Below are 19,059 nucleotides of genomic sequence, written 5' to 3' on the forward strand. Positions count from 1 at the left end.
ACAGACGGGTCAGACAGACAGGTCAGACAGACAGACGGATCAGATAGACGGGTCAGACAGACAGGTCAGAGAGAGACAGACAGGTGTTATATGTGGACATGAATGGGTCCCGGGCCTCGGGTTGAGAACAGAATCTGACCTTCACTTTTCCCTCCTCCAGCTGAGCCTGTCTGAACCGGGCCAGAGCCGTCCTGAGAGACAGAGAGAGAAAGTTAGAGAACCTCAGTAGAACCACACAGAACTACAGTAGAACTACACAGAACTACAGTAGAACTACAGTAGAACCACAGTAGAACCACACAGAACTACAGTAGAACCACACAGAACTACACAGAACCACAGTAGAACTACAGTAGAACCACAGTAGAACCACACAGAACTACAGTAGAACCACACAGAACTACACAGAACCACAGTAGAACTACAGTAGAACCACACAGAACTACAGTAGAACTACAGTAGAACCACACAGAACTACACAGAACCACACAGAACTACACGGAACCACAGTAGAACTACAGTAGAACCACACAGAACTACAGTAGAACTACAGTAGAACCACACAGAACTACACAGAACCACAGTAGAACTACAGTAGAACCACACAGAACTACAGTAGAACTACAGTAGAACCACACAGAACTACACAGAACCACAGTAGAACTACAGTAGAACCACACAGAACTACAGTAGAACTACAGTAGAACCACAGTAGAACTACAGTAGAACCACACAGAACTACGGTAGAACTACAGTAGAACCACACAGAACTACACAGAACTACACAGAACTACACAGAACCACAGTAGAACTACAGTAGAACCACACAGAACTACACAGAACTACACAGAACTACACAGAACCACAGTAGAACTACAGTAGAACCACACAGAACCACACAGAACTACACAGAACTACACAGAACCACAGTAGAACTACAGTAGAACCACACAGAACTACAGTAGAACTACAGTAGAACCACACAGAACTACGGTAGAACTACAGTAGAACCACACAGAACCACAGTAGAACTACAGTAGAACCACACAGAACTACGGTAGAACTACAGTAGAACCACACAGAACCACACAGAACCAGAACTTAGTCTTGTATTAAGACAAAGCTGTTGCAGATCTGCTTGTGTAAAGACATTGATCACTGATTCATTGATCGCTGATTCATTGATCGCTGATTCATTGATCGCTGATTCATTGATCGCTGCCTCCAGCAGTGTTTTTCTGATTATTGATGATGAATATGTTTGATTTTCAGCTTTTCTGATACAATTTGTGAAGTTTTGTCTCTTTTATTTAAACTGGTTCCAGTGAAGATTCGTACGTAACGACACAAACAACTAGATGTCAGCTGAACATGAGAACCATGAGGACTCAACGTTCTATAGAGAAGAGAATACTGTGCTTCAGTTCCATTTATAACTTTTATTAAATAAACTTTCAGCAGCAAATAAAATCAAATATCTGCAGAGATTTCTTGATTTTACGTTAATTACAATCACAAATCACCAACAGATCAATACGTATGATGTGAAATCAATGAAGTTGCTTCTGATCGAGTCTCAGCCGACAGAATGAAAACAACGTGTACTCACATGGCCTTCTCAGCATTTCGAGCCTGTAAACACAGAGACAGACGTTTCAGTTTCATTCACACAAGTTAAACCAGGAAGCATGAGGGGTCCGGTCTGTCCTGGATCAGGACTGACAGATCCACATTAACCCCCGACACAAACACGTCTCTGCTCACAGACCGACGTTTGTCTTAAATATGACTCATGATGGTTGTTTGATGAAACAGGATCATCACACACAGGTGACACGTTAAAGGAAAACCTGGTCCAGGTCTGAGTGCTGGACCCCTACAGTGAGGGGGTCTGGTCCAGGTCTGAGTGCTGGACCCCTACAGTGAGGGGGTCTGGTCCAGGTCTGAGTGCTGGACCCTACAGTGAGGGGGTCTGGGGGCTCTGTTATGCTGGCAGGGTTTGGGGAAGGGTCACTGCTTTATCCTGAATCACATGTTACGACCTTCACAGTCACCTGATCTCAACCCAGCATCATCATCATCACAACACCACATGAGGAAGATCTTTATGAAGCATGATGTTCAGAGTCTGTAGGATCAATAACAAGGTGAGGACCACCGTTCCACCAGATCCCGTCTCTGTAGGGGTCCAGCACTCAGACCTGGACCAGACCCCCTCACTGTAGGGGTCCAGCCTTCAGACCTGGACCAGACCCCCTCACTGTAGGGGTCCAGCACTCAGACCTGGACCAGACCCCCTCACTGTAGGGGTCCAGCACTCAGACCTGGACCAGACCCCCTCACTGTAGGGGTCCAGCATTCAGACCTGGACCAGGTTTTTCTTTCATAGTTTGTGAAGTTTCATTAAAGGGTTAATAAGCAGTTTGTTAACGACGGACGAGCTGCTGATGCTGTGGTAGAGAACGTTACAGGAACGTTATGTGAGGGTTAGATGAACGTTATGTGAAGGTTAGATGAACGTTATGTGAAGGTTAGATGAACGTTATGTGAGGGTTAGATGAACGTTGTGTGAGGGTTAGATGAACGTTGTGTGAGGGTTAGATGAACGTTGTGTGAGGGTTACACAGTTTGTATTTCAGCAGCATCTCAGAGGAACGAAACTAAAAGTACTAATTTTGCAGATAATACTTCTGTGCTCTTACTTGAGTAAGATTTAAATGAAGTATTTTCTATTGATGATATATTGATTAGGTATTGACACTTTTACTGAAGTAAAGGATCTGAGTTCTTCCAGCACTGCAGGTCACAGTGTAACAGCTGACTGCGTTAAAAAGCTTTCTGCTCATCACCGATGTCTTCGGGAAAGTTCATCTCACAGTTTCACTGTTTAGACCAAACTTTTATCTGCTTTAAATCCGCTGAATGGATCCGTTAGCTTCCAGCTAAAGCTAACAGGTTAGCATGCTAACTGCGCTAGCGGTGTATCATTGATGAATGTTTAGCGTCAGGATGAAGATCTGCTGCTCACTCACCATCTCCGCTGCTGCTTTCTGCTGCTTTCTGTCTTTTTATGAAGGAAACTTTAGCTTCACAAGAACCAAACACGCCGACACACACAGGAAGCACAACCCCGACTTCTTCTACGGTTTCCTGTCTCTGTTGTGACGTCACTGCCCCCTTCTTCTTCTTCTAACTTTAAAGGTGCATTCCGCCACCTGCTGCCTCTGACTGGAGCATGTAGATTCATGGCATTAGATCCTCTGAATACTGGTGTCTATAGAAAAACAATATCACCATATCTCCTGCATGTTTTATATAATAAATATATATAAATATACTATATAATAAATATTATATATATTATATGACCTACCAATCACCTTAGGATTTCCCTGCAGTCCTGTCCTGTGCTTAGTAGAGATTTTAAACTCCATTCCTGTCTCATGAACCATATTTCTCAATGTCTCCCTCTGAATTATATTATATTATATTTACTACAATGTATGATAGTTTGTTCTACATCTTCCAGAGTGCTGCGCCGGGTTCAGACCAGCTGCAGCGTGATCTGCAGCAATGGTTTCGGTGTCTGGAATATTTTCTCCACGCGTCAAGAGCAAATCTGTCAAACTGCATGGAGTAGATGAAGCCGGACAGGAAGTCAGACACAGGATAGAATATCTGGTCAGTTACGTATCGTAACCCCAGATTCTGTGAGTGCGGGGAGGTTATAGGCTCGTCTAGATCAATCAAATGTCAGATTGATGAGGTTATAACTTAGCCTGCAGCTGTTTGTCAATGCTGAGCCTGTAATAAGATGCTATGCCTTTGTTGTGATTTGTTTTTACTGTTACACTAAAATCTCTCTTAGTTTGCTGTTAGCGTGGCGCTAGTGCTAGCTCATTAGCTAGCTTGGCCTGTTCATTTGCACTGATTACATGCAGACTGATTTGACTGTGTGACTGAAGTGAAGATTTATTTTATTGAATAAAAATCAGCTCTACATGTGATTAGAAAAGTAACAGAAAAGTGGAATCGCTTGTTGAGAAATGTGCTTCTGGTGTGAACAGCGAGGCTCCTGCTTGTGCAAGAAGAGACGCTTCGCGGTGCTTCTGCTTCAGGTCTGAACCCGGCGTTACGGCACTGACACGGATTTAATGAGGAGAGAAACCCTGCATGCCCGAACCCTAATCATGTGATGATCACCTCCTCTCTGTGGTTACGATATCCCCCTTTAAATTGTTTGACATGAACTGATTTCTAAATAATAATAATAATATTAATAATGCATATTATTCATATGCACCTTTCAGGACACTGAAGGACACCTTACAAACACAAAGTAAAATCAAACATACAGCAGTGAAAACGACACCAACAAATCAAACAAAGCAGCTTTATACAAAAATAGAGTTAAAATAGTAAATTAATAGTAAATAGAAGTATAAAATCATCAATGCAAACTTGATTTGAATAAAGCAATCAGAGGCAGGATCAGAGAGAATAAACCAGTTTGAAAAGGTGCATTTTGAGATGGAGTCGAAGGTTGAGAGAGAATCAATATTGCGTTTGTCTTGGAGGTCTTCCAAAGGTGAGGAGCAGCACGGCTGAAGACTCTGGACCTCACAGGAGCCAAGCAGGCAGGAGGTGCAGTGAGGAGAATGGCAGAGGAGCATCTGAGAGTAGGGGAGGGTATGTAGGTGTGAAGGAGGTCAGAGAGATACAGAGGTGCTTTGTTATAAAGGGCCTTGAAGGTCAGAAGCAGAATCTCAAAGTCAATATGATTTTTAACAGGAAGCCAGTGAAGATGCTGGAGAACAGGTTCTGGTTCTGGTAATGGTAGGGGAACCAGTTGAAGTTTATGGAGGAGCTTGTGAGGAAGACCAATCATGTAATCAGAGCATGAGTGAAAATGGCAGTGCTGTTGGATGTAAGAGACAGATAGAGACGAGAGACATTGAATAAGTGGAAGTAAGCCGAGCAGGTGATGTTATTGATGTGTGGCTCAATAGGATAATGTGCTGTCAAGGATGACACCCCGACTCTTAACCTGGGGGGAAGGAGGGCTGTGGAGTTATCAATAGTCAGTCAAAGTTTGGATAAAGTAGATTTTTTAGCCACAAGGAGAACGTCTGTTTCATCACTATTAAGTTTGAGGACATTATGTGAAAGCCAGGATTTGATTTCCAGCAGGCAGTCGGGAAGGGATGAGGGTGGAAGAATAGAAGTAGGCTTGGCAGACAGTTAGAGCTTGGTGTCATCTGCCTAGCAATGAAACTGTATACCACATTTTCTGAGAATGTGGCCAAGTGGTAAGAGACAAATGATAAAAAAGAGGGTGGTCCAAGACGGAGCCCTGAGGAACACCATTCATAACAGGGAAGGACAGGGATTTGAGATTTTTAAGTTGGAGTGCAGCCAGACAGATATGAATGAAACCAGGAAAGTGGGATGTCAGTGATTCCAATGGGAGCTAATCAATCAAAGAGGATGGTGTGTGAGATGGTGTCAAATCCAGGAGGACAAGTAAGGTAAAGACCGAAGATACTGAATCCCAACGGCTGCGCCAGCACACGGCGTGGTAGCTTTCCGCCATCGTTGTGTGAATGTGGCTTGTAGTGTAAAAGAACTTTGAGTAGTTGGAAGCCAGGGAAGGTGCCATATAAGTCTGCTGTTATCAACAGGTCATTCACAGCTCAGACAAGTGAGTCTGAACCTGAGCTGCAACTGTTCTTTGGAGTGTTTTAGAGAGAAATGGTAAATTTGAAATTGGTTGTTAATTATTCAAATAGTTGGAGTCTAAACCAGGTGTCTCCAGAGATGAAGGAACAAGACCGGAAATAAGGGAGGAATGTATTATGTCAGTTATTAGAAAGGACAGGTGTGGTGGACGGGCTTTTACCAAGTGAGTAGGAAGTGGATCTAGTTGGCAGGTAGAAGATTTGGATTTTCAAATGAGGCCAGACATTTCAGCAACAGCTGGTAATTTAAAACTAGAGAGTGTAGAAGCGAGGGAGCAGAGACAGGCGGATGAAGTGAACTGCAAGTTCAGTTGCTGTTGGATAATAAAAGAGTTACATTGAGCAGTGGAGTAATGATGAGTAGTAAGAGTATCAGGTGGTCGTATAGTGTTGCCTTCGCCTGACCTAATTAGATTTACATAACAGGCCGTTTTGGCTGTGAGCGTCCTCATAATGAAGTATGTGGTCAGCATACATATTTTTATGAACAGCAAGGCCAGTTTTAGCATAGAGATGTTCCAGACAACAACCTTTAACTTTCAGTTGGCGTAGTTCAGGAGTAAACCAAGAGGCAGAGTGGGTAAAGGAGCAAGAACATCAAAAACACTGTGTAGTCCAATATTGTAATGAGAAACCAGTTCATCTGGAGTGGATACATTGTCTTTGCTGGGGAGGTTATCAATTCCATTGGAAAGAGCAGATAAATCAATATTATTAATGTTGTGAAATGAGAAGCAGGTTTGCCTTGAATAATGTCAAACTGACATTGAAAGACACCAACCTGTGGTCAGATATGGACAGATTAGATGCAGTATGATTAAGAGGAGTAACAGCAGCACAGATACCTTTAGAGTGTGTAGAGTCAACATATTGTTGTGAGCCAAAGCTGACCAGGCAGTAAGAGTATTGTAGATATTGTCAGTGTGTTTATTAAAATCACCCAGCAGGATTACATTAGGAGACACAGGGAGGTTAAAAAGACAGCAGCAAGTATGGTAAGAACTGGCTCATTCATTTGTGGTGGACAGTTATAGAAGATACTCTCCATCTCTCAATATATGGTATCACAAGACCACCACCCCAGTAAGAGGGCAGAAGGGTCAAAGTTGAAGTTCCGTCGGGACTCATGGTGAATATATACATCCGGGTGACGGTGCACTGACGGTGGAGGCTCTGAGAGGTGGAATCGTGGTTGCAAGAGCTTTGCCTCCATGTATTAGAGTATCGCTGGATGGAGTACAGAAGACGGGACAATCCAGGCGAACGTGAGCCATGTAAGCAGCCAGTCGATTAGCATTGTATATTATAATAATGTCTCCCTTTCCTTCGGCCGGCTGTTAATTATGGCTGTTCTGATTAAACCAACCGTATCACTTCGTTGTCATATACTTTAGGAACCTTCCGAGCCAATTTATCTGCGTGGTCGTTTCCTTTAACACCCATATGATCAACGGAACTGCACCTCTGTACCCGTTCTTTGTAGTTTGACATGATGACAAACCTCTGAGAGCTGATGTTGAATCTGAGCAAATGACTGCCTTTAATGTCTTCTACTGTTTTCTGTCTCTATTTGTCTTTACTGTGACATCACTGCCCCCTACTGGAGGGGGGCACCTCCACTGAAATGCAAAATATAACTAATAAAACAAACAAAATAGATAAATACCACATATTCTGTGCTGTGGGTCCTTTAACATTCAGGACAGTTTAGGTGAGTTTATGTCATTTTAGTCTCAAACTAAATTTATGTATTTGTATATTTATGTAGTTGTATATTTTATCCTGTATGAGTGAAGGTAACTCTTCATTATAAAGTTTAATTGTGATAATTACACCAATAAATCATAATGATGTATCAATAATCTGCATGTTCTCATCTAAAATCATTAGATCAACATTCTTTCATCATAAATCTGCGTTAATGTTGGGATTCAGACTAAGTCCTGATCAGCTGACTGTCAATAAGCTGCACATCTGCAGGTTTGGGATTCAAGTATTGTCGCTATGACAACAGCTCCACATTAATCTTACAACAGCTTTGAAGAACTCAAATCATCAACATTATAATTTGGATCACTCGGTTGTCCACGTACAAAGAACGAGGCCCTGATCTACGAACCAGTATCGTGTTTGTATCAGAGCTGATTAAAAACCCGTCAGTGAGTCTCACCGCTGCTCTGGGTCACATGATCCTTCATCATGAAGACTTTGGTCACGTTAGTTTGTTTAGAAACGGCTCCAAAGACGAATAACAGCATCATGTTTTCAGTCAAATCAAATATTTTGTGGATGAGTCAAAAACCAGGAAATATTCAATTTACTATGATGTTAAAATGAAAAAAGCAGCAAATATTCACATTTGAGAACCTTAAACAAGACATTGTTTAGATTTTTTAAAACGATTCATCGTTTATCAAAATAGTCTCAGTTGAACGTTCTGTCCACTGATCTGTTAACTGAATAGTTGTTGCAGCTCAACACATATTTGTAAGTAATTTACTGGAGACAGAAACAGTTTGGTGTTCAGCTTGTGCTGCATTTCACAGCTTTGTACAACATTATAAACGTACAAAGATCTTCAGTTGGAGCCGTTTCTAAACAAACTAACGAGACCAAACTCTTGATGGTGAAGGAACATGTGACCCAGTGCAGCGGTGAGGAATCAGATAGATCACATGATACTGGTCAGTAGATCAGTTCATCGTTGGTTTGGATCCTTCATATGAATGACAGTCCTCACTAAGGAATCAATAGAAACATGTTGTGTCCTCCTTCTTCCTCCATGTTTTTATTGTCAGGTTAAACTTACAGACTTCAGTACAACCAAATTACATTTTTACAGCAGCTCTAAGTGATATATTGTACAAAAATAACATTTGGATTTTTTTGTGAAAACATTCTTGTCTCTCCAAACTTAAAATGTTTTTTTATGTTTTTTTTATTATTATTATGATTAGTTTTTGTCTCTGTTGTTGCGTAGCTCCAAACAGCAACAGAATGCACCTTTAAATATGATTTATTAATGTCCATTTTTTAATGTCCATCCGCTGTGACCTGCTCTGATTGGCTTGTTCGCTCCTCCAGGTGGTAACGAAGCGGCCAGACCTGTGAGGTGATTGGCTGTTTGCTGGAGGCAGAGCCAGTCACGTTTCTTTCAGACAAACTTGGTTTTGTCAAGAAAAAGGAAAATAATCGCCTCACGGGAAGATAGAAACTTTTTCAGACACTTGTTTCTCCCTCCTCTGTGACCCTGCCCACTTAAGGACTGAGGGGAGGGGCTTAATGTTTTGTCTTTAATCACTCTACTCTTGCAGCCAATCGGCTGGGCAGAAAAGATTCTTAAACAAAGCTTTGTACATCTTGATGCTACCGAACTAAAAACACAAATTCTGTTTTCTTTTAGAAATGCAGAAGAAAGTGGGTTTCTTGTTTTGTAGTGTCCGCCCCTTCGCCTCCCTCCACCCGCTCTGACTGGCTGCTCCGAGGCTGACTGACAAGCCTCTGGACCAATGAGAAAGGATTATCAGAGGGAGTGAGTGAAGAGAAAGAAAGCAGAGATGAGGGAGGGCGAGGCAGTCTGAGAGGCAGCTAGGCGGTTGCTTCAATAGTGCACTCCTTCGCCAGGTGACCCGACTTCCCGCAGTTGTAGCAGTTCAGCTCTGACGCCTTGCTGCAATGCACGGCGACATGGCCGATCTCCCCACACCTGCAGCACACACATCAGTTTACCTGTAGCATTAGATTACCTGTAGCAATTATTTACCTGTAGTATTAGATTACCTGTAACATTAGATTACCTGTAGTATTAGATTACCTGAATAATTTATTTAACTGTAACATTAGATTACCTGTATAATTTATTTACCTGTAACATTAGATTACCTGTATAATTTATTTACCTGTAGTATTAGATTACCTGTAATATTAGATTACCTGTAGTATTAGATTACCTGTAGCAATTATTTACCTGTAGTATTAGATTACCTGTAACATTAGATTACCTGTAGTATTAGATTACCTGTATAATTTATTTACCTGTAACATTAGTTTACCTGTAGTATTAGATTACCTGTAACATTAGATTACCTGTAGTATTAGATTACCTGTAACATTAGATTACCTGTAGTATTAGATTACCTGTAACACTAGATTACCTGTAACATTAGATTACCTGTATAATTTATTTACCTGTAACATTAGTTTACCTGTAGTATTAGATTACCTGTAACATTAGATTACCTGTAGTATTAGATTACCTGTAACACTAGATTACCTGTAACATTAGATTACCTGTATAATTTATTTACCTGTAACATTAGATTACCTGTATAATTTATTTACCTGTAACATTAGTTTACCTGTAATATTAGATTACCTGTAACATTAGATTACCTGTAGTATTAGATTACCTGTGGTATTAGATTACCTGTAGTATTAGATTACCTGTAACATTAGATTACCTGTAGCATTAGATTACCTGTAGCATTTATTTACCTGTAACATTAGATTACCTGTAGTATTAGATTACCTGTAGTATTAGATTACCTGTAGCATTAGATTACCTGTAGCATTTATTTACCTGTAGCATTAGATTACCTGTAGCATTTATTTACCTGTAGTATTAGATTACCTGAAGCATTAGATTACCTGTAGCATTAGATTACCTGTAGCATTTATTTACCTGTAGCATTTATTTACCTGTAGCATTAGATTACCTGTAGCATTTATTTACCTGTAGTATTAGATTACCTGTAGTATTAAATTACCTGAAGCATTAGATTACCTGTAGCATTAGATTACCTGTAGTATTAGATTACCTGTAGCATTAGATTACCTGTAGTATTAAATTACCTGACGCATTAGATTACCTGTAGTATTAGATTACCTGTAGCATTTATTTACCTGTAGTATTAGATTACCTGTAGTATTAGATTACCTGTAGCATTTATTTACCTGTAGTATTAGATTACCTGTAGCATTAGATTACCTGTAGTATTAGATTACCTGTAGCATTTATTTACCTGTAGTATTAGATTACCTGTAGTATTAGATTACCTGTAGTATTAGATTACCTGTAACATTAGATTACCTGTAGCATTAGATTACCTGTAACATTAGATTACCTGTAGTATTAGATTACCTGTAGTATTAGATTACCTGTAACATTAGATTACCTGTAGCATTTGACCCTGTCGCAGCATTTCTGGATGTGTCCAAAGCCGCCGCAGGAGTAGCACTTCTGCTCGTGGGCGTGGTTACAGTCGCGTGCCATGTGTCCAGCCTTGCCACAGTTGTAGCACATCTGCTCGCGCTCTTTCTTCGGTTCCTTGCAGTCTCTGGAGATGTGACCTCCTCTGCCACAGTTATAACAGGCTGCAGGGACGACAGGAGGGGTTAAAGCTGCTTCAGATACATACACTACTGCATATCCTGGTTATTAAAGAGTTAATCCCAGGTTATTACACTGTTAGTCCCACATTATTAAAGAGTTAGTCACAGGTTATTAAAATAGTAAATTGTGGTTTATTGAGGTGTTACGAAATGACAGATTCATGTTTACAATTTACAGTTTAATTTAGCAGACGCTTTTATCCAAAGCAATGTACATGTGAGCGCTGATACAACACCAGCAGGGATTCAGTCAGGAGAGAACAACACCAGTAAGTTCCATAGAGCTGAGTTTGAGTCCGATGGGACGTAGATGCCAACAGTGAACAGAGGCAATGCATAGAGTGCATAGAAGCAGACTTTTTTTTTCTTCTTCAGTCCATCAGGTGCAGAGGTGTTCATGAAAGAGCTGGTCTTTAGTCTTAAAGATTGAGAGGGACTCTGCATATCAGAGTTTGGTAACTTGTTCCACCACCAGGGAACTACAAAGCAGAAGAGTCCAGCTAGTGACTTAGGGTCCTGTTGTGGTACCAGGCGCCTTTCATTGGCAGAGTGTAGTGAGCGGGAGGGAGTGTAGACCTGAATGAGGGAGTTCAGGTAGGCCGGAGCTGTTTTAGTTGCTGTTCTGTAAGCGAGTGTCAGGGTTTTGAATTTGATGCGGGCAGCAACTGGGAGCCAGTGGAGGGAGATGAACAGCAGGGTGACATGTGCTGTTTTGGCCTGGTTGAAGACCAGATGCGCCGCCGCGTTCTGGATCATCTGCAGAGGTCTGAACGTACATGCAGGGAGGCCTGTCAGTAAGGAGCTGCAGCCTGAAGCAGGAGTTGTGCTGCATGCTCAGACAGGTAGAGACTGATCTTCCTAATGTTGTTCAGGTGAAACCGACACAACCGAGCGACTGAGGCCCCGTGAACCTTACAGGTTAGTTCGTCATCGATCATGACACCCAGGTTCCAGGCAGACTTTGTGGGCCTGAGTTGGGTTGATTTAAGCTGGATGCTGATCTGTTGTTGTATAGAGAGACTGGCTGGGATGACAAAGAGAGTGTGTGTGTGTGTGTGTGTGTGTGTGTGTGTGTGTGTGTGTGTGTGTGTATGTGTGTGTGTGTGTGTGTATGTGTGTGTGTGTGTGTTCTCACCATCCTCAGTCCTCTCACAGTCTCTGGCGACGTGTCCGAGCTCCCCACAGCGATAACAGAACAGATCTGAAACAAAAAGACGTTTTATAAAATCTGATGTTCCCTCTTTTTTTCTGTCACAGTGCAGCGCTGCTCCGATCATGTTTTCTCAGTGTTTCAGCTCGTCTAATACGACTATTGACACTGATAAATGTGTCTGCTGGTTTCTGATTCTTCTTTTCACTCTTTGGGAACATTTTTGTGAATGAAACTCGCCCACAAACGGAGTGGAACAGGTCGCCCTATTTAGACATTTTATGGGTGTCGATGATGCTGATGATGAAATGTTGGAAACGTTCAGTTCCTCATGAACAGGTGATGTTCATCAGGCTGAAACCAGAAATTTACAGAATTTGTGATGTTAACAAACCTCACAGAGAAAAGTCAGAGAGGTTCAGGAGAAGAAAATGTTCCTGATATTTATGTTGATGTTCATATAAAACATGTATCAGTGTTTCAGGTCACCTTTGCCTCTGCCACGACCTTTCCCTCTCCCTCGGCTGCCGCTGGGACAGTTCTTCACCCAGTGGCCACTGCGGCCACAACCGAAACACTCATTACTGCTCATCACCACGGCGACGGCTGAACAGACAGACAGACAGAGAAATCAGATTAAGTATTGATTTTAAATAAATATTGATCAGTTTTATGGAGTTAGAATTACAGGATCATTCCACTAATTCTCTACATTATCTTGACACACTGATCCTCCACACTTTGGATTGCTCTATCCTCTTAGAGCGTCTCCACACCACCACTGAACTGTCAGACTCTGCACGTAAGTGCTTTCAGTCCCACCTTTCTGGTAGGACTGACTATGTCTCAATGGGACGATGTGGGTCTAGATCACTCCATGTCACCAATGGTGTTCCACAAGGATCAGTTCTCAGTCCCATCCTGTTTACCCTCTACATGCTGTCTACCCTCTACATCCTGTTTACCCTCTACGTCCTGTTTACCCTCTACATCCTGTTTACCCTCTACGTCCTGTTTACCCTCGACATCCTGTTTACCCTCTACGTCCTGTTTACCCTCTATGTCCTGTTTACCCTCTACATCCTGTTTACCCTCTATGTCCTGTTTACCTCTACATGCTGTTTACCCTCTATGTCCTGTTTACCCTCTACATCCTGTTTACCCTCTACGTCCTGTTTACCCTCTATGTCCTGTTTACCCTCTACATCCTGTTTACCCTCTACATCCTGTTTACCCTCTACGTCCTGTTTACCCTCGACATCCTGTTTACCCTCTACGTCCTGTTTACCCTCTATGTCCTGTTTACCCTCTACATCCTGTTTACCCTCTATGTCCTGTTTACCTCTACATGCTGTTTACCCTCTATGTCCTGTTTACCCTCGACATCCTGTTTACCCTCTACGTCCTGTTTACCCTCTATGTCCTGTTTACCCTCTACATCCTGTTTACCCTCTATGTCCTGTTTACCTCTACATGCCGTCTACCCTCTAGGTCCTGTTTACCCTCTACATCCTGTTTACCCTCTACGTCCTGTTTACCTCTACATGCTGTTTACCTCTACATGCCATCTACCCTCTAGGTCCTGTTTACCCTCTGCGTCCTGTTTACCCTCTACATCCTGTTTACCCTCTACATCCTGTTTACCCTCTACGTCCTGTTTACCTCTACATGCTGTTTACCTCTACATGCCATCTACCCTCTACATCCTGTTTACCCTCTACATCCTGTTTACCCTCTAGGTCCTGTTTACCCTCTATGTCCTGTTTACCTCTACATGCTGTTTACCTCTACATGCCATCTACCCTCTACATCTAGTTTACCCGCTACATCCTGTTTACCCTCTACATCCTGTTTAACCTCTACGTCCTGTTTACCCTCTATGTCCTGTTTACCCTCTACATCTTGTTTACCCTCTACATGCCATCTACCCTCTACGTCCTGTTTACCTCTACATCCTGTTTACCCTCTACGCCCTGTTTACTCTCTATGTCCTGTTTACCCTCTACATGCCATCTACCCTCTACGTCCTGTTTACCCTCTAGGTCCTGTTTACCCTCTATGTCCTGTTTACCTCTACATGCTGTTTACCTCTACATGCTGTTTACCTCTACATGCTGTTTACCTCTACATGCCATCTACCCTCTACATCTTGTTTACCCTCTATGTCCTGTTTACCCTCTAAATGCTGTTTACCCTCTACATGCTATTCACCTCTACATCCTGTTTACCCTCTACATGCTCCCTCTCGATGTGTCTTCAGCAGACATGGGATGTCTTTTCACTGCTATGCTGACGATACCCAGCTATACATCAAAACTGCCCCTTCTGCAGCCATGTCACGCCTCAGTCTTAAGGAAATAAAGGCCTAAAACAGTAGCAAAACTGAAGCTCTCCCTACTGGCACTTCACACCAGGTTCAGTCATCTCCCATACCTCTCTCACCTTTGACGGCCAGGACATCCCCCTTTCCTCCTCAGTCAGCGATCTGGGTTTGACCCTCAGCTGACATCTATGCAGAACCTCTTTCCACCATCTCAAAATCATCTGTAAACTCTGCTCCTCTCTAACACTGTCAGATAGAGAAACTCGTCTTTTATCTCCTCCAGACTGGACCACTACTCTGTGCTCCTCACAGGGATCCTGGCAGGAGCCTCCAGGAACTCCAGAACATTCAGACCAGAGCTGGCAGGATCCTGCTGACAGTGAAAACACCAACATGTAAACCAGTTCTGTTTTCTCTGCACTGGTTCCCAGTTCCCTTCAGGATGGACCACAAAGTCCTGCTGCTCACCTACAAATCCATCAAACCTCCACCCAAACCCCCAGATCTGCCAGCAACTTGCTCCTCCAGGCCCCCAGTACTAAGCTCCACACGATGGGGCCCCCAGTACTAAGGTCTGCAACATGAGGCCCCCAGTACTAAGCTCCACACGATGGGGCCCCCAGTACTAAGGTCTGCAACATGAGGCCCCCAGCACTGAGCTTCGCACCATGAGGCCCCCAGCACTAAGCTCTGCACCATGAGGCCCCCAGCACCAAGCTCTGCACCATGGGGCCCCGTTCACCAAGCTCTGCACCATGAGGCCCCCAGCACTAAGCTTCGCACCATGGGGCCCCCAGCACTAAGCTTTCCACCATGAGGCCCCCAGCACTAAGCTTTCCACAATGAGGCCCCCAGCACTAAGCTTTCCACAATGAGGCCCCCAGCACTAAGCTTTCCACCATGGGGCCCCCAGCACTAAGCTCTGCACCATGAGGCCCCCAGCACTAAGCTTCGCACCATGGGGCCCCCAGCACTAAGCTTCGCACCATGAGGCCCCCAGCACTAAGCTCTGCACCATGGGCCCCCAGCACTAAGCTTCGCACCATGAGGCCCCCAGCACTAAGCTCTGCACCATGGGGCCCCCAGCACTAAGCTTCGCACCATGAGGCCCCCAGCACTAAACTTCGCACCATGAGGCCCCCAGCACTAAGCTCTGCACCATGGGGCCCCCAGCACTAAGCTTCGCACCATGAGGCCCCCAGCACTAAGCTCTGCACCATGAGGCCCCCAGCACTAAGCTCTGCACCATGAGGCCCCCAGCACCAAGCTCTGCACCATGGGGCCCCGTTCACCAAGCTCTGCACCATGAGGCCCCCAGCACTAAGCTCTGCACCATGGGGCCCCCAGCACTAAGCTCTGCACCATGAGGCCCCCAGCACTAAGCTCTGCACCATGGGGCCCCCAGCACTAAGCTCCGCACCATGAGGCCCCCAGTTGTAAGCTCTGCACCATGGGACCCCCAGCACTAAGTTCTGCACCATGGGGCCCCCAGCACTAAGCTCTGCACCATGGGGCCCCCAGTTGTAAGCTCTGCACCATGGGACCCCCAGCACTAAGTTCTGCACCATGGGGCCCCCAGCACTAAGCTTTCCACCATGAGGCCCCCAGCACTAAGCTTTCCACCATGAGGCCCCCAGTTGTAAGCAGCAGCATCACACAGTAATGAGTCAAAGCAATGGGCACAATTTGGCCAACTGGAGATGACTGGAAAGGTTCAGGGACACCAGTGACACCACAAACTATAAACCAGCTCCCATAAGGTTCGGCCTAGAGGTCTAGAATATTATACAGGTTAAAGGTTTATGGTGTTCTGCATAGTTCTGTCCTAATTATTGTTATTCATGTATGACTCATTATAAACGAGGACCAGAAACACTTTTTTGAGCCTTATTTGAAGTCAAGTAGTTTTGTTTGTGTTTTAGCCGCATGCTAAACAAACACATTTCCAGAAACTAGAAGATGTCACTTGTCAAATGAATTTGTTAATAAATGAGCATTCAGTAGTGTTGCCCTTCAGATCAGTGTGGTTATATTATCACTAGGCTGGATAATATCAGATGTAATATTAAATTAAGAGAACCAACTTACCAACGTTAACTCTTGCACTAAATGTCCGTTAACAAGCGTCAATGAAAGTTAAAAATTAAGTTGCAGTTGGAGATGAAGAAACTGGAGAAGGATATAAATACAGTCTGTCCGGGTCAAACATCACTATAATATCATCACCTTTTCTTTATTTCTCATGCAGAAAACCATCTAACTGACATGTGTATATTTATTATCCTACATGAATACAGAGGTGCTGAATTTTATTGACCATTTCTAAACACAGTGCAGCTGTTTCAAACACATTGTGAGCATTTTTGAAGCAGCAGGTTTTGACTTTTGTCAGCGACGAGTTCCTTCTTTTCCCGGTGAATGTTGTTACTATAAGCAGTTAATACTGTAAACATTTAAACACAGCAGAAGGATTCATGGTTTGGACTTTATTTAATTTTTTTTGTCTTCACAACTTGAACAAAATGAGTGAATGAATAAATAAATAACTTCAAAATAACGCTGGCACACTTTTATTCCTTAAATTATAAACGCTGAGCTTTTAAATAAAAGGGTTCAGTCCAATACAGGAGTGACCGCGAATAAAACGGAGATTTACTGAAGTATATTTATAAAAGTCTCTTACAGTTCTTCTGTTTTATGTTTCTGAACACAGACAAGTGATGTGAGTGTGAAAAGACATTTGATGGAAGCGTGTTTTACAGTCTGTCGGACGTTCTTTGACATGCAGCTGAGTAAAGTTTGACCTTTAACCTGCCACAGAGCAGCTAGTTCTGCTGACTGAGTAACCATGGTTACCATGGTTACTGAGCTGGGACTCATATAAGCCGCAGTGATGGAACAAACTCTCAGTTAACTTAGCGAAACTTATTGAAATAAGTCAGACCTGCAAACCGCCAACCGGCGGGCTCAGCGAGCTGCGGCCCGGTAACCTGATTATTACGACCTTTGGACACCAACAGGAAAAACAAAAGCAGTGAACTTTGTCCTGCTGTCGCTCTGGAGCTTGTTGCTCCGTCGTTGAGGGAATAATGTTGTTTATCTGTGTGTGTTGACGGAGGCAGCTGGTGTAGCTGCAGAGCTCACATCTGTGTCAGTCGGAGAGCACCGCTTTAGTTGTGTTGTGTCGTTATGTTGGTCATTTGTTGATGTTGGCGGGAGAGAAGCGAGGCACTCACAACCACACAAAAACGTCACTTCCGTTGGATTTTGGTGGAAAATCCGACCCGGATCCTTCACATAGAAATCAGTCGACAGGCTGACAGACAACCGAGAAAATCTCATTTTTAAATTACGTTACTATTACTGGAAACATTAATGAGGGACCCAAACTTCCAAAGGACCATAATAACAACAACAACAACAACAACAATAATAATAATAATAATAATAAGACATGAATACGTGTAATAAAGTCTATACTGTTTAATCTGACTCTTAATTGTTAATGATGAGTACATGTGGGTCACCAAATAGCTGGACTGAGTTATAAAACTACGGATTATCTTCATCAATTCATCAGCTGATTGATTTCTCTAGAACTGGTTCGGGATCTAACAGTAAAGTAATATGTCAGAGTTTTGTTCTTCAATGTTTTGTCCAGAACACAAAGATATTCAGTTTATGATCATGTAAACTGAGAAAAGCAGAGAAGGGAGGCTTAATTAAACAATCAATCAATTATCAAAACAGCTGCTGATTTATTTCTGATCATTGGCTAATCAATTAATCAACTCTGCTCTGACCAGTTGTGTCACAGCGGTTCAGGTCAAACTTGTGATTCTGTTGGTTTTCTGCTGTTTTTACAGAGTTATAATAATTTACGATTATCCTGATTATCAACCGCTCGGATTATAATCCGTGTGGTTCGTTTAGATGTTAGATTGACACTCAGCAGCAGCTTCCGCAGGCAGCCCGCGGCCTGTCGCCGCTGACAGGCGGCTCTGAGCGGCCAGCAGCCCCGGGCGGAGGACCTCTCCTCCGGCTCTGCCCTGCAGGTTTCCCCGCTGTGTGCGCGGAGGGTGCCGGCCTGTCAACGGGCCCGGCGCCGTCACGGTGTCAACTAGCATGCTAGCAGGTTAGCATATGTTCCACAGCGGATAAAATACGGGAGAGCGTCCGCTCCTCGGAGCTTCCTGTCCGGCTGCGTCACCGGGGCAGAGCGCCGCCGCAGCCCAGCGGCGGAGAGCCTCGTGCGGGGAAAAAGAGCGGATTGATCCGCTGGAGCTCAAACTCACCTCAGACCCGAAACTCTGGATGTTTGTTTTCTATCCTCCTCTGCGCCACACGCGGTCTGCACACGGCACCACACACACACACACACACACACACACACACACACACACATACACACACACATACACACACACATACACACACACACACACACGCACACATAC

General features: G+C 43.6%; 2 protein-coding genes and 1 pseudogene across 2 annotated transcripts in view; all 3 read right to left on the bottom strand.

The window, feature by feature from the left end:
- The window catches only part of isy1 (ISY1 splicing factor homolog), a 14,097-nt gene extending 10,927 nt beyond the window's left edge, over window positions 1-3,170 (bottom strand). Inside the window, exons 1-3 of the mRNA XM_067586111.1 lie at window positions 3,033-3,170; window positions 1,610-1,632; window positions 140-191 (exon numbers count right to left, since the gene is read on the bottom strand). Coding sequence (XP_067442212.1) covers window positions 140-191; window positions 1,610-1,632; window positions 3,033-3,035 — 78 coding nt within the window. The 5' untranslated portion in view covers window positions 3,036-3,170. The remainder of the gene's footprint in view (window positions 1-139; window positions 192-1,609; window positions 1,633-3,032) is intronic.
- Window positions 3,171-8,499: 5,329 nt separating this feature from the next.
- Window positions 8,500-19,059, bottom strand: cnbpb (CCHC-type zinc finger, nucleic acid binding protein b). Its single transcript, XM_067586114.1, has 5 exons — window positions 18,898-19,059; window positions 12,769-12,885; window positions 12,265-12,330; window positions 10,913-11,111; window positions 8,500-9,444 (listed from the first exon to the last, which is right to left on the bottom strand). Exons 2-5 carry the CDS (start codon window positions 12,869-12,871, stop codon window positions 9,327-9,329), a joined length of 486 nt encoding a protein of 161 aa, XP_067442215.1. The 5' UTR covers window positions 12,872-12,885; window positions 18,898-19,059; the 3' UTR covers window positions 8,500-9,326.
- On the bottom strand, window positions 11,066-12,256 carry LOC137182197 (uncharacterized; annotated as a pseudogene).

This window comes from Thunnus thynnus, chromosome 4 (assembly GCF_963924715.1).
Source record: "Thunnus thynnus chromosome 4, fThuThy2.1, whole genome shotgun sequence".
NCBI classification, from domain to species: Eukaryota; Metazoa; Chordata; class Actinopteri; order Scombriformes; family Scombridae; genus Thunnus; species Thunnus thynnus.